The sequence below is a fragment of the Poecilia reticulata genome, linkage group LG2 (genome assembly GCF_000633615.1).
Source record: "Poecilia reticulata strain Guanapo linkage group LG2, Guppy_female_1.0+MT, whole genome shotgun sequence".
NCBI classification, from domain to species: Eukaryota; Metazoa; Chordata; class Actinopteri; order Cyprinodontiformes; family Poeciliidae; genus Poecilia; species Poecilia reticulata.
Window position 1 is genome coordinate 10,385,998 of NC_024332.1, and position 15,308 is coordinate 10,401,305.

Here is a 15,308-nt window from a genome sequence, read left to right on the forward strand (position 1 = left end):
TGGTTCACAGAGTATGAAGTTAAATTTGTTTCCCCAATTATTCAATGGAGAAAAAATAACTAACCTCAGTTAAGTAAAATAAAATTGTAATCAAAACCTTTGGAATTGTAATGATTTCTTTTTTTAAAAAACAAATCGTTTTGTTTAAAAAACTTTTTTAAATTAAATAACTAATTTTTGTCTTGTGAACATAAAAAGTTATTTGCCAAACATAAACTTTTATTTACACACATCAGAAATCTTTTATTGTGACTTTAGGCCCCGCCCACAACTCATGTGAGAATCACAAGCAAAACTTTGAGTCAAACAAAAACTTAGAATATTAAGAAAAGATTTCTGACATGCACAAATAAGTTTGTTTTGCAAAAATATTCACTTCATGAGATGAATGTGATTTAAATGTTTAAAAAAGTTTTTTAAGCAAAACTCGGTAGACTTTTCTCATGATGACATTCATTAACAATTAAATATTTGCTTTTGTTTTTTTGTTTTTTTCTGCAGTTCCACGTTAAAGTTTGATGCAGCTCTGCTTTCCTGAATGGACCGTCTTCATCTCCACTGCAGCAAACAGGCAGATCTTTGTTTTATAGATTACAGTCACTAAAAGGTTGCATTGTGCCCTTGTTTATATTTTTAATAGTGTAATTATGTAAAGACAAAATATGTCTGGTGGTCCAGCTCTGATTTACATATCTTGCTAAATTGCGGGTTTGAATATTGCAATACTTTCCTATAACAAAATAGACCTGCAGAAAGAAATTACTAATAAAATATCTTACATATGCATAGTGTTATGCTCTGTATGGAGATTCTCCTTAGCTTTGATTGTATATCTCACAATTTTGTAATTTATCATTGTTTATTAAACTCTGACAGCTGAGAGGCTTTGTTAATATTCTGTCCTAGAATACGGTTAGATGGGCCCTTTTCTTATTTTGTTTTTGAGCACCTGCCCCTTTAGTGGCCTCTGCACGGCCCTGATAATCACTGAGATTATTATTGTTGTTGGGTCATTAATTTGAACACGTTTTGTGGATTTTTTTTCTTGTTCTTTAATAAAGTTATGAACATTTTGATAAGGAGTCAGAGGATGACGTGCTGCTCTCAGAGTCCTGCTGTGTTCAGTTTGTCACCTAATGCTGAGACTCAAAACCTTCCGTGATCGACATGTTGCACCGCTGCTCTAGCAAAGCACGAACAGTTCAGAAACAATATGAAATGGGGAAAAATGTATTCATTAACTGATTAAGTCTGTTTTAGATTGTTCTTGAAAACAGTCTAAAACAGATTGTTTTAGATTGCGCTCACTAATTAGTCACAGCTAATTAGTGAGCGCAGTTGCGGCTGCACAGTGAACCCATTGATTTTTTACAGCAGCTCCTCTCTTGCAGGTACTGCAACCCCCACTAAATCTTTTAGGGGTACGCAGTACCGTACCGTACCCCCTTACTTTCACCCCTGCATGTGACTCACTGCATTAAACTCCATTAAAATGAGCTGGTAGGCTGATTTTTCTGGTTGCATTTATTTTTGAAGGTGAAGAAAATTATTTTATAAAAGCACCTCTACAAAACCAATGTTGTGGTATCAGTGTATCACTCTGGGTTGGTCAAACATTGGAAGTAGGGCTCATGCTAAAGCTGTGGAGTTAGCATCATGCTACCCTGGTGTGATCTTGTAGGACCTCAATGCTAGCTGACAGATTCTGGAAAGATAACTTTTCTTTTTACCTAAATGTGGCACATTCAATACATTTCAGTACTTAAGAGGCAAATTTATGAAACTGATCTGAATCAGGTATAATTTTGAACCACTACAACACTTTGCTTTCAATATGATCTTTGGTATGTCTGTGAACTAGCATCAGATAGCTGATTGTGCTAATTTCCATAATTTATTCTAGATTTGTGTATTGATTACATCATTGAATTTGTCATTACTTAATAGGAAATACACTGAATCTGACTATGCATTTGTTGTAAACCTAATAAAATTAATTAAAACAACTAAATTGTTAGTTATTTTATATATACCCTTCAATTTTATAGAATAAAACAATCATGTTTCACTATGAAATCCAAGCTCATGATTGGTTAGCATAGTTAGTTCTGCTACATTTAGCTATTGGTTCAATAACATGTCTGGGTTCATTTATGCAAGATTAAACCAGACTGCAAAATGAATTTAGACCTAAGGTCAAATTTTAACACATTTGAGCTTTTTGCTCATCATTGGTTATAAATATATGAACAAATTGTAGACATAATGCACTCTGCAGGTTTGAGCTGGTTCTGTCTGGTTTGTGGTTCTACGAACTGTTCATACTGGGCTGATTATGAAGGACCAGTATACTTTCAGAAGTTTTTTCATAAAGAATTGGAAAACAATTTGCAGTCAGTAAACTGTTCCTGGGAATCTTCACTTTCCTGTTCACACAATGGGACTGAGAGTAAAGCATCTGTAATTCAGACACAAAGATCCAAATCTTCACCCCGCTGTATGAGTCGGTACTGTCAGAGCCTCGATGGGACATGTTGCTTTCAGCAAAGACTTTCTGTTAGTTAAAAGTCAGCTTTCCTCGCCTCACAGCAACAAGTTCAGATCCTTCATTTCCAGTTATCAGGTGTGTTTCCATCAGAGCTGGAGTCGATGAACAGCAACAACTACAGAACAATCATTTCATAGGGGACTGAAAGCAGAAGAATAAAGTTCTGATTGCACTCAAGAGCATAAAGAGTCTAAATTTAGGGTTTAAATAATTTGAAACTAGATTGTTTGCTCTTTGGAAATGGGCCATATAAAACAGCTGCAGCAGAATACAGAGCAGGTCCATTCTGTCTGATGAATATTTTTACCTCTAAATGCATCTTTCGGACGGGAAGCAGCAAAAACATTTCTGATAAAACAAACAAGCAAAAGCAAGAAAAGACCCCAAAATGAACTGAACTGAATATTAAAAGGATAAAGATGATCTTGTTTCTTTCAGTGTGAAAATAAAACTTTTCATGTTTTATGTCTGTGATGAGGATTAATGTGTTAAATAACAGAATGGTGAGAATTGTGTTACATTTTTCAAATTCAAAAGTTTTCACATATTTCCTCAGTATTGGATATAATTATTGTCTAAACTTTATGATGTGGATGAAACATCTGTTTTCGTCAAGCTGTTGAAAACAGTTTGCTGGAATTTTGACCCATTCCTCCTGACACTGTGCCTGGGTGAAGATTCTGGTTCTCCTTCACCTTTTTAATTGACAAATGTTCAATGGAATTATGATCAGAAAAATAAAACATTAAACCAAACCAACTTTATTTATAAAGCACTTTAAAACAACCACAGCTGATACAAAGTGCTGTACATTAAAACACAACATAATAAAAAAATAAAAAAATAAATAAAAACTTACAGTTTAAAAACATACAATTTAAAACTAGATCCCGCTGGTGTTGAAAGCCAAGTAAAATAGGTGGGTTTAAGACGAACTTTAAAAGTGTTTAAGACACTTTGTAAGAAATTTGGTGTTTTGCTGAAGGACATTATTCATTTGGAAGACAAAGTTGTCCCTGAAATCTTGAGATGTTGCTTTAATAAATCCACAGAATGTTATTTCCTCATGATGTCATCTATTTTATGAACTATAGCAAAACATGTCCACAACATGATGCTGCCACCACCTTAACGTCCCAGTTGGGTTAATGTTCCCAACTTTTGCAGCTTCACTTTTTTCTTTCATATGTAATGATGCTCTTTATGTCCCAGCACTTCAACCTTTTTCTCATTTTTTGTAATAGTTGCTTCTTTTTCCGAGCGTTCCTGACTCTGATGTAGCTGTGAAAAGCTTCCAGTGTTTCTCTTCTAGCTCACTTGTTTTAGTCGTGACATCATAATCTCTGTATTCCCAATTTGTTTCGATTCATAGTAATTTTAGTGGATACACATTTCTGACATTCTGACCAAAGTAGGTAACATTTTATTTGAAGGGGGTGAATAAGACTGACACAAACATGACATAACTCCTGTCATGAACATGAATAATCCTTTATGAATATTTATGACTGTTGTCATAAAGAGTCATTTGGTAAATTATGACACTTTTAATACAAAGTTGACAATATTCAAAATGTCTTTGTTATGACAACTTGACATTAACCAAGAAATTATTACTGATTTAAATTTGTTATAAAAGTATTACTGATTGCACTTTAAAAATGACCTTATTTTATTAAAGGTAAAGTTTAAACAGTAATGACATGACAACAGTCATAAATATTCATGAAGGCTCATTCATGTTCATGACATGTTATGTCATGTTTATGACAGTGTCATGACAGTCTTATTCACCCCCTTCAAATAAAGTGTTACCCAAAATTACTTCTTTCCTAAGAAAGAAGTAATTTTTCTAACTGACCTGAAGCATAAAAAGTTTAGCCTGATTTAATGTCAGACAGAAAGAAGCAGATTTTGTCTGGTTTTAACTGTGAAATGACTCCCCCCCACCCCCACACACACACTTTTCTCAACAATTGTATAATTTTTTACAGAATTGTCTGTAATTTCCAATGAATGTGAAAAGTTTGATGACCCAGACATGTTACTCCTCTGCTCCATTTAGAGCCTGAAATCAATCAGTAAGGCCTTCCATTGGCTGCCCAGCCCGGCGCTTTTTAAACCTCAGAGCTCTGTGCACTTTATCAGACTGACCTACATTAAGCTCTGGCCTGTGAAAGCAGCATTTGTGCAGATAGAGCAGGGAGGGTTTAATGCTTTAGGCCAGAGCGGTGAGTGGTGCTGCTCAGCTGGCTTGTCATTGACAGACTGCTGAAACCTTCTTTACTGCCATGATGAAAAGGAAACACACCCTCCTTCACTTCTAGAGTTTTACTATCAACACATTTAAACAAATTGGACTCCAATATATTCACCATTACACAAGAATAAAGCAAAAGTGGAAAATGTTTTGCTTGTTAGCTCCACCTTTAGCGACTGGAATTCTCACATGGCTTATTTTTCAGTTCATTTGGTTTTATTTATATAGCATCAACTGAAGGCACTTTACAGAAATATCATTTCAAGTCAATCAGATACACATTGATTCTGTTCAATAAACTAATGGAGCATTAAGGTAAAAATTTATTTTTGTAAAAAATGACTTTATTCTCATAATACTATGACTTTTCTTAAAATATTAAGACTTTAGTCTTTAATCTCACAATATCATAACTTCTTTCTTGTAATTTTATGACTTTGTTCTCTTAATCTTTTATTTGCTGTTTTTTCTTAGTGTGGCCCTAAAACTACAATAATCTAGTAATCAAGCAGTACAGTGAGCTCAAGAATTTATATTAATATATAATGTCCTTCAGACGCTGAATTTGTTGAGACCTCCCCTCCTGCAGATTTATATCTGCAGATATATTAAACCTTTTTATTTTTTCACTACTGAATGAATCTATTTTGTAATATTTGGAAATGACCTTTCACATATTTATAGGGCTTGCTGGGAAAGGCTTTCAGTTCTAGTTTTATTTCTCTTGAGTGACCTTTAACCCTTCCTAGGGTGATAAGCATCAACACATTTTCTTCTCTAAATGGATTGCTAACGTCTGTCCACTTTGGCATTGAGTAAAAACCTACAGCTAGCAGAAATCTAAATAGAGGTGTTGACACGTTCTGTGAATCAGTTCTCCTCAAGGACGTAAGAAAGCACATTGTTTTCTGCTTTTATTCTAATAATGTCACATGTTTGATCATGCTCTGATATTTACACAGCTTGAGTGCGTACTTAATTTTTACTATGACTCTAAATCTTAACAAAACAACTAAACCAACCATAAAATAAAAAAGAACATTTGCATTATGTAATTATCTATGAATGGAAACAATTACTAGTAGCAGCTCATTGTCTCTGCAGGAAATGTTGCTGAATAAAATACGGGTCAAGTTTATTCAAGTTTATTTTTATAGCACAGCCACGTAACAAAAACAGGCTGCAGCATGTGTGACTTTTTAGATTTTATTAATGCATTTAGCATGGAATTTAATGTAATAAAGAATAGCTGGTGAAGCTCAACATGACGGGGCTCCAGTGGCTTTTGGTAAAACCTGACATCATATAACAGAGTGAAAACTCAAAGAATCTTTAATTGAATCAATGATGTCAGGTGGGTGAGATTTCTAAAGTCTATGATGAAAAGCTCTATAATTTTGCTTTCTGATAAGCAATACCTTTTTTTTTTCTTTTTTTTTAAATCAGTCCATCTTGAGACACATTTTATTACACTACATTAACCAGGAACTCACTAAGTGTCCCTGTCAGGTGAGACTGAAAATGAAAATTGCCTGTCAGTGGTCTGGTTAAAAGGCTGTCCAGTGATTTCTTTATGTGATTCATCCTGAGTGGTATTTTTAAATGTGTGCCATTAGTGTTTTCTTCCATGTGAGTATTGACAGCTCTGCTCCGGTTTAATTTCCGTGGTGGCGCTCCGATAAAAGCAGCAGGACTGAAATGTCAACTCCAGCCACAGGCAGTTTACCTCCATGGAATGTTTCTTTCATTTTCTTCACATTTTAAATTCTTTAATTTGGTAAATCTCAGCTGCACACGTCTCAATCAGCCACTAGTTTTTAGGATGATGAACTGACCAGCTAAACAACTGAAGATCTGGGAGTTGATTTTAGTTGTTTCGATATTTGAATGAACTCAGATTTACTGACTTTCCTGTTCTACTATTTCACCAGTAGTGAATTCCTTAGAGCTTCTAACTACTGGAGGGTAAATGATGCTTTGTTTTTGTCATTTGTTAAAGATACTCAAAGGGTATTTTTCTCATAAAAATAGCATAGAAAAAACTCACTATGTACAACATTTGAAAAAGTATGTACTTTTTAACATTTTGTCCCCTTCCACCACCAAAGTTCCGGGTATTTACTGAGTCTTTATGTAGAATCTCAAACTGAGAAATTTACTAAAAATCACATAGCTGTAGAGAAAGGAAGAAATTGTTTTCAAACATGGATTTCAAAGGTTTTAACACATTTAGAAGAAATGTAAAGGAACATCTAAGAACTTTTTCTCAAAAATCAAGTTTCCATTATGCAAATGTATTTTCAAAATGTGAAATTGTGAAATTATGCAGTGAATAGAAAGACAGATTATGTAACCATCTGGTTTAGTCTACACTCATCACGTCATTGTCTACTGTCGCAAATTAGCCTCAAACTTCTTCCTATCAAGAATTGTTTTGTAATAATTTTGATGTCATCTAGTAAATTATCTTATTTATGTAATCTACAAAATTAAAATGAACCATCTGTACTAAATTTAGCATCTGCATGATGATAAAAACACAATTTCTTAAGTTATTTTTCAACTAATTGTCTGTGAATTTAACAAGTAAAAGCTTAAAATGCATTCTATAACTTCTAGCGCCACTCATTAAGACATTTAGGTAAATGCGTACATTTAACACCAAAAACAGAACAGTTCAGAATGACCATGCTGTTCATGTTTAACATGTGAACATGTCTGTAGAGTGTGTATTGTTTATTTGATTTCTGTTACTTATTTGAAATGGTTTTTCTATGTGAGTCTATTTTGGGGACAGGGTGCTTGGAAATGAATCTTTGACTAATCTTCACAGCTCCTGAGGAGTGCCTGTAAGCGTGTTTCTCTCTTTGGCTCCTTTGAGGTGAGGGATGTGAGGGAAGAGGAAAAGAGCAGAGAAATGAGAATCTGGGGGCTGAAAAGGGTCTGAAGGGGAGAGCGGCATCAGGGCCGTCCTGCAGGGTCTAGGAGGCAGCCGTCGGCCTTTAATCCCGCCCCCACCCTCACCCTCACCCTCCTCTTCCCATCATTCCCTCCATCTCACCATGACAAACTGGATCTGTGGTGTATCAAAGAGCCACAGGCTACATATCCTCCTTCTCTCCTGCACTCTTACCAAGTGGTTTTCATTCCATTTGTCATTTACACTTCCTCAGTCTTGGTTAGCTCACAGCTACCGGTGGCCGCTGCCAGGCTTGGCAGGATGCTGCAGCCAGGAACCCCAGTGGCACAATTTAGAAAGCCACTTAATGGGTTTAGTGGTATTTGCTAATTTGTCAACAAGTTTTTGGAAGTCAGAGGCTGCTGTCTGGCCGGTCAGTCTGGATGGGATTCCTTCTGGGCAACCTTTTCTGGTGCAATGGGTACAATCAAATTTGCATACTTCTCTACTTGGCAGTTGATACTTGGAACAGCAGAGGAGCATGTCTACTACCACCTTTCATTGTATTCCAGTTCATCACAGATTCACAAAGGTGTTTTTGAGGTTTACAGAGAGTGAAGAGTACATTTCACCCCACACAGATTACAGCTGGCCTGTACTTCAATAGCACTTTCTCAAGTCCAGAGGATTCCAAACGCTTTACACTACATTCAGAAATTCATGCATTCAGCAGTCTGCTTCCCTGGAGCAGACTGACAAAAGTGAGCCACCGAACCCTCTGACCACCAGCAGCACACACACTGCAAAAACACACAGTCTCACCAAGTAGTTTTGGTCTATTTTCTATGGCAAATATCTTAGTACACTTGAATTAAGACAAAGCCAACTTACAAGTAACTTTTTAACAAGATGCAGGAGCTTGTTTTGAGTCACCAATTCCTTAATAATGTTAAAAAAAATACATGTTCTACTGGCAGATTATTTCATTTATAACAAGACATTTTTCTATTGTTGTAAGTGAAATAATCTGTTGTTGATATTTTCTATCAACAGCTAATAAAAAGAAAGCTCAATTAATAGTAATGAACTTTCGTGCTGCATTGACCCCAAACCTGTAGAAAAGTCTGTTTGGATGTGGAGTTGGAGTCAGAGTGGTGGAGTTATGATGCTTCAGCTGCATTTCCATTGACAATATAATTACGTTAATTTGAAATTTTGAAAATAAATTTGCTTAATGAAAACACACTTATTTCAAAAAAGGTTTTGCTGCTAGAATGAGGAAGCTTTTTTGGCCATATCTAAATTAGTTTATTTTGAAAAACTGCAATAGAAAAACTTTTTCACATCACAAGAGTCACATGATCAACATGCAGATGTTACAACGGGTGCAAACCATGAAGAAGACAACAGGAAGTAGTCAGAGGATCTCAGTGTGTTTTCAGCTACCTCACATGAACAAATTTATTCAAGTGGGATTTTTATTAGGGGCTGCACAGTGGTGCAGTTGGTAGAGCTGTTGCCTTGCAGCAAGAAGGTTCTGGGTTCGATTCCCAGCCCCGGTCTTTCTGCATGGAGTCTCCATGTTCTCCTTGTGCATGGTGGGTTTTCTCCAGGTTCTCCGGTTTCCTCCCCCAGTCCAAAAACATGACTGTCAGGTTAATTGGCCTCTCTAAATTGCCCCTAGGTGTGAGTGTGTGTGTGCATGGTTGTGTGTCCTGTGTGTCTCTGTGTTGCCCTGCGACAGACTGGCGACCTGTCCAGGTGACCCCGCCTCTCGCCCGGAACGTTAGCTGGAGAGGCACCAGCAACCCTCCTGACCCCACTGAGGGACAAGGGTGCAAGAAGATGGATGGATTTTTATTACTTTTATTTTTTACTTAATGGAAACGCCACAATTTCGAAATTGTGTTTTTTGACATTAATGTAATATTGACAAAGTTTTGTGCACATTTGTAATGGAAACGCAGCCAAAAACAGAATTCTCTCTTAACATCAGAATTTTTATAATTTATAACTTTCAGTCACTGAAGTCTTTCCTTCCACGCATTGTGAGAACACACTGCTAAGCTCCAAGTCCTCACATCTATTTGATTAGTAGCATCTGCTAAAAGACACAGTAACAGCAAAGGTTTAAATAAGTTTCCATATTATTAGATTAGAAGTCATGAACACCTTTTTCTCATGAATGAACACAAATAGCAAGTCATTGTTGCAGGTACCACAAACACTTATGAGTGCTGAAATAAATAAAAGCTATATCTTTTTCTCCATTTTTATCGCTGCAGGTTTTCTTAGCACGGGTGACCAGGCAGCCAAGGGGAACTACGGCCTCCTGGATCAGATCCAGGCTCTCAGGTGGATCAAAGAAAACATCCATGCCTTCAAAGGAGACCCGAAAAGAGTGACCATTTTCGGTTCAGGGGCTGGAGCGTCGTGCGTCAGCCTGCTCTGCCTTTCGCATTACTCAGAAGGTATGAGCTCCTCCACTGAGTCATGAAGAGAAGTTGAATTTCCATCTCAAAGCACAGGAACATTTATTTCTAAAACCAGAGCTGACTTTTAAATCTGCATTTACTTCTGCTCTTACAAGAAACAGAAACATCCATGAAAAGCAGAAAGGTTTGGCTTGGCGGTGTGGACGTCTATTTGCCACAGCTGCAGCCTCAGGGCATCAAAGCCTGAGTTTTTCTCAACTGATTTTATGCTGCAGACTTTAGAAAATTGCAAAAAAAAATTAACCCTGGAATGAAAACAGCTTCATCACATAAACAAAGACGACAGCCACAAAAAACAACCAAGCATTTGTGGCAGCTACTTAGTCAATAGGAGAATTATATTGTATTAACGTGATAATAATATTATTATAATGCCAGATGCCACCTTTATGGATGCAAACAGAAAGAGATTTTAAGCTGTTCTTGCATAAACCAAACCAACAGCACTTTTCATCAGCTCTTCATCTAAACAAAATTTCATTTTCTAAATTATTTTATGTCTAATCTTCTGTAAGAGTAAATGACACAAACTGTAAATGCACACAATTGATATAACTATCAAAAATGCTGTTTTGGGATACAAAAATCCTCTGCATTTAAAATATTTATTAATAATAATAATAATAATAATAATAATAATAATAATAATAATAATAATAATAATAATAATAATAATAATAAATCAAAGTGGAAATTAAGGGTAAACTTTGGTCCACAATATTTTGAGATTTGTTGGGAATTAATATTCTGCATTGTGATTCTTTCTTTCCAGTAGGTGGTACTGTATGGAGTGACATTACTGCTCAAAGAGGTAAAATTGAAACCAGATATTTACATAGCCTGAGAACTCCTCTAAAAACACTTAAAACTGTTTATTTTAACAATTCAGACACCAAATATACTTGATATTGTCTTTAAAGGCACAGTGGAAAGAGCCTTGGCACTGCAGCAGAACCTAATATCTATTATTTTCATTCTATCTATTCGTGAGGGTGCAGCCAATAAGGGGAAGGAAAATGAATGGCTCTCCTGGATTGGCCACTTTGCAAACCACAGCTAGTCAAACAGAATTATGCCTTGGTATTTTCTTTTAAATCTAGAAATAGACTATTTAGAAAAAAATCTATAAAATGATGGATTTTTAGTTTATAATTTTGAATTAGGTTCTACAGAAAAATCTGCAAATCAATGAATCTGACATGTTCTTTGTCTTATTATTGTGGCATATAAAGTATCATTTTTTGGTAATTCTAACTGAGAAGTTTGGTCTGATTGTAATGTGAAGAATGGTAGAATAAGAATAACAATGTCTTACAGTAATCTCTCATTATTTTTGATATAAGCAAACGATGTTGGTAAAAACATGAAGATTAGTTTCATTCAGTGTCAGAAATGATGAGAAAAACCTTTGAATTTTAGGTACAGTATATATTGTTTCAGCTGTATATTCATGTTTTATTCATGAATATTTCTTCTGTTTTGACTTTAAAACCTTGTTTTACTTAAAAAATATCTCCACCTAAATGTTAACAACAAAGATTTGGGGAAAAAACTTTCTCTTGTACAAGTTTAAAAATTGAAATAACAGGTAAAAGTGTCTTGGCTTCATTTAAAAGATAATCCAAAAAAGCAAGAGCTTGTTAAAGAAGATCAAAGAGAACAATAGGTTTCGTTGTTGCAGTGTGCAGATCTGTTTCATTTTTCTGTGTGGTGAAGTTGCTGCAGCAGGAATGGCTTACTTTACATTTAGATAAACGTCTGGATGTTTCTGAAGGGGCAGCACTCAGGGCTGTGGTCGTAAACAAACGCCCATGTCTTGCCAAGAATCCTTTATTTTCTGTACAATACATCACCGAGAAATGTAATGTGGCTTGTTGCGTTCGCCGTGCTGTAAATCTGCCATGAAAACAGCAGCATCATCAGCCTTGCGGATCAACATGCCAGGCTCATAAAACCTCACCGTCACTCTGTGCGCCGTTTCGAAGTGAACATCTGAGTCGAGGTTGAGCCGAAGTTCGCCATCAGCTTGAGAGCGGCGCCAGTAAAAGCTCGCACAGAGCTAAACAGGCCTTCTGGGAAATGTCGGCTCTGAGCTCAAAACATACTTTCCACATCGGCCTGGTTGAGTCACTACTCTGCGTATGCATGAGTATAAATAGAAATGTCTAAAACCAACATTTTGGGGAAAATATATTTTCACCTATTTGCTGATTGGAAGCTGGAAAAGCTGGAAAAGCTGGAAAAGCTAAGAACCGCCTGAGAAACCTGTTGTAATATTCATGCAAGTACTTAAAGACTTGAATGACTTTTAATGACTTAACACAAACAGTTTTTTTGATGTCAGCTCACCCTAACCCTTCACTTTGACAAAGCCATTTCAAAATCCTCATTTTGTTCTTTTGAGGTTTTCAAATGTAGGCTACAATACACAGTAGGCCAAACTGTGTATTGTTTGGCCTACATCATTGTACAATGATGTTAAAGAGTCATTACCAATTATGCATAGATGGAGGTTGTTGCGATGTAGGTTTGTCCTCCCAGTTAGGGGCCAATTACTTTCTCACATATGGCCAGTTTGGGAAGAAAGAAACAAAAACAGAATGTAGAATGGGGCAAACATTTTATCACCACATCCCAATTAAATCGGAATTTCTAATTATTCTTAATGTTTAATTTTTACACATTCTCATCTTTTTGGAATAATGTGTGGAGTCAATAAAAGAGAAGTGGCGTGTTCTTTGAAGTGTTTCACTAATACCAGGGTGTATCTCAGATCTGTTCCAGAAAGCCATCATCCAGAGTGGGACAGCACTGTCCAGCTGGGCCGTCAATTACCAGCCTGCAAAGTACACCCGATCCCTCGCTGAGAAGGTGGGCTGCAACATGCTGGACACCATCGACCTGGTGGAATGCCTGCAAAAGAAAAACTACAAGGAGCTGATCGAGCAGTACGTCACGCCTGCAAAGTATCACATTGCTTTTGGGCCTGTGATCGACGGCGACGTAATCCCAGACGACCCACAGATTCTCATGGAGCAAGGGGAGTTTCTGAACTATGACATCATGCTGGGCGTCAACCAGGGCGAGGGGTTCAAATTTGTTGACGGCATTGTGGACAGTGAGGATGGAGTGTCTGCCAATGACTTTGACTTTGCAGTGTCAGACTTTGTGGATCATCTCTATGGATACCCAGAGGGAAAGGACACTCTGCGGGAAACCATCAAATTCATGTACACCGACTGGGCAGACAAGGAAAATCCAGAAACCCGTCGCAAGACCCTTGTGGCGCTCTTCACCGACCACCAGTGGGTGGCGCCAGCTGTGGCAACAGCTGACCTTCACGCCCAGTACGGCTCCCCCACCTACTTTTATGCTTTTTACCACCACTGTCAAAGTGACATGAAGCCCAGCTGGGCCGATTCGGCCCACGGTGACGAGGTACCATATGTGTTTGGGATCCCTATGATCGGCCCCACAGATCTTTTTAACTGCAATTTCTCAAAGAACGATGTGATGCTGAGTGCAGTCGTCATGACCTACTGGACTAACTTTGCTAAAACAGGGTAAGGTTCAAGTTTTTCTAAAACATTTTCTTTCTTATCTTTGTCTTTTCTCACTGTGATTTACTACAGACGGCTATTAAACAGTCTTATTTTCACTTCAATTCACGTTAGTTATTTGTAAATGACACCTAGAGATGTGGTGCCCTATGTAATATTCACCTTGTTTTACATTATGTTCTCACATATATTTGCTAGAGTGACATATGGAATAATTATTGAAAAAGTTGTCTTGAACTTATTTAATATTTATTAGAAAATATGGTTTTGGTAATGACAGCATCAAAATGTCTCCTATATCAAGAAACTACAGCAGATTTTGACTCATTTTTCAAACTGGTTCTGGAGGCCATCAGAACCAGAGGTTCTGGAGGCCATCAGAACCAGAAAACCTCATACAGGTTTTCACCTGTGTGAAAACCTGTGTGAGGTTTTCACAGGTATTTTAATTGATTCAGAGCAGCATTTTATTGTAAAGGCTATACTTTCTTCCAACACACAAAGTGTGTTGTATAAATGTGTTGCTAAAATATCCACTTGTATTTCATCTGCAGATTCTTATCAAGCATGTTCAAGTACATTTTTCAATTCATCCTTCATTCAGTGACATCCTTCATGGTAAGCGACTGAAAAAAGTCGCCTACCATGATGAATAAATAAATTACTTGTGAAATATTTTTCCATAGGCTCCTGTCAATATAAATGAAAAATACAAATAAATAGATGAACATGAATAAATACATACATTGTTCAGTTAATATTTATAAAAATGCATGAGTAAGTGTGAAAATCAAGAATTACAATAATTTATTGCCAGCTACGCTTCCATCTGGCCATTGGTCAACATTTTCTCTGAGAAACTGCAAAACACCTAAAAGCTTCATCCTAGCCTCTATTAGCCTTTAAGATGCTAAACACTACAACAGGATAATTAGGAAAAGACTGAACAAGCATGACTTCTTAAAAAAAATAAATAAATCTGCATCTTGAAAAAAGACAAAACTTCTGGAACTTGTGAACAGACAGTGGCGCAAAAAGTGGGTAAGTTGTCAACATAACACAGTAAATCTTAAATGCACGTTTGATATGTGAAAGAAAAGGGAGACTTTGCTATTAATAATCAACACTACCCAACAATAATAAGGTCCAAGAGTATCACCAGATCAGGGAAAAGTTTTAATTAAAAGTAGGTGAGCTATGCTAGCTTGACTTTGACAACCTCAATACCTAAATCTGTAACGACTCAATGTTCTGTTCTTTGTGTGAGAAATGTTTGCTTGGTTTTTGGGGTTGAATCCTGATACACTGCTGGAGCTGTTGTCAGTCAGTCACTACGGCAACGGCTCTGTGTGAAGCATTGCTGACACAGAGAGCAAGAAAAAGAATACTGCTGGTTTGGAGCTGTTCTTCAGCATTTCTTCTGCTGCATTTTTCCATTTGCAGTGAATTTAATTAATAATACCTACATCTCCAGGTTTCATTTTATTAACTGAACTTTTCTTCCATGGCAGAAAAATGGATAGCAAGTAAAATAATAGTCTTTTTG

General features: G+C 36.6%; 1 protein-coding gene across 1 annotated transcript in view; it reads left to right on the forward strand.

Moving 5' to 3' along the window:
• Positions 1-15,308, forward strand: part of nlgn4xa (neuroligin 4 X-linked a) — a 100,418-nt gene that overhangs the window by 74,888 nt on the left and 10,222 nt on the right. Inside the window, exons 4-5 of the mRNA XM_008430309.2 lie at positions 9,993-10,178; positions 12,976-13,765. Of these exons, the coding sequence (XP_008428531.1) occupies positions 9,993-10,178; positions 12,976-13,765 (976 nt within the window). The remainder of the gene's footprint in view (positions 1-9,992; positions 10,179-12,975; positions 13,766-15,308) is intronic.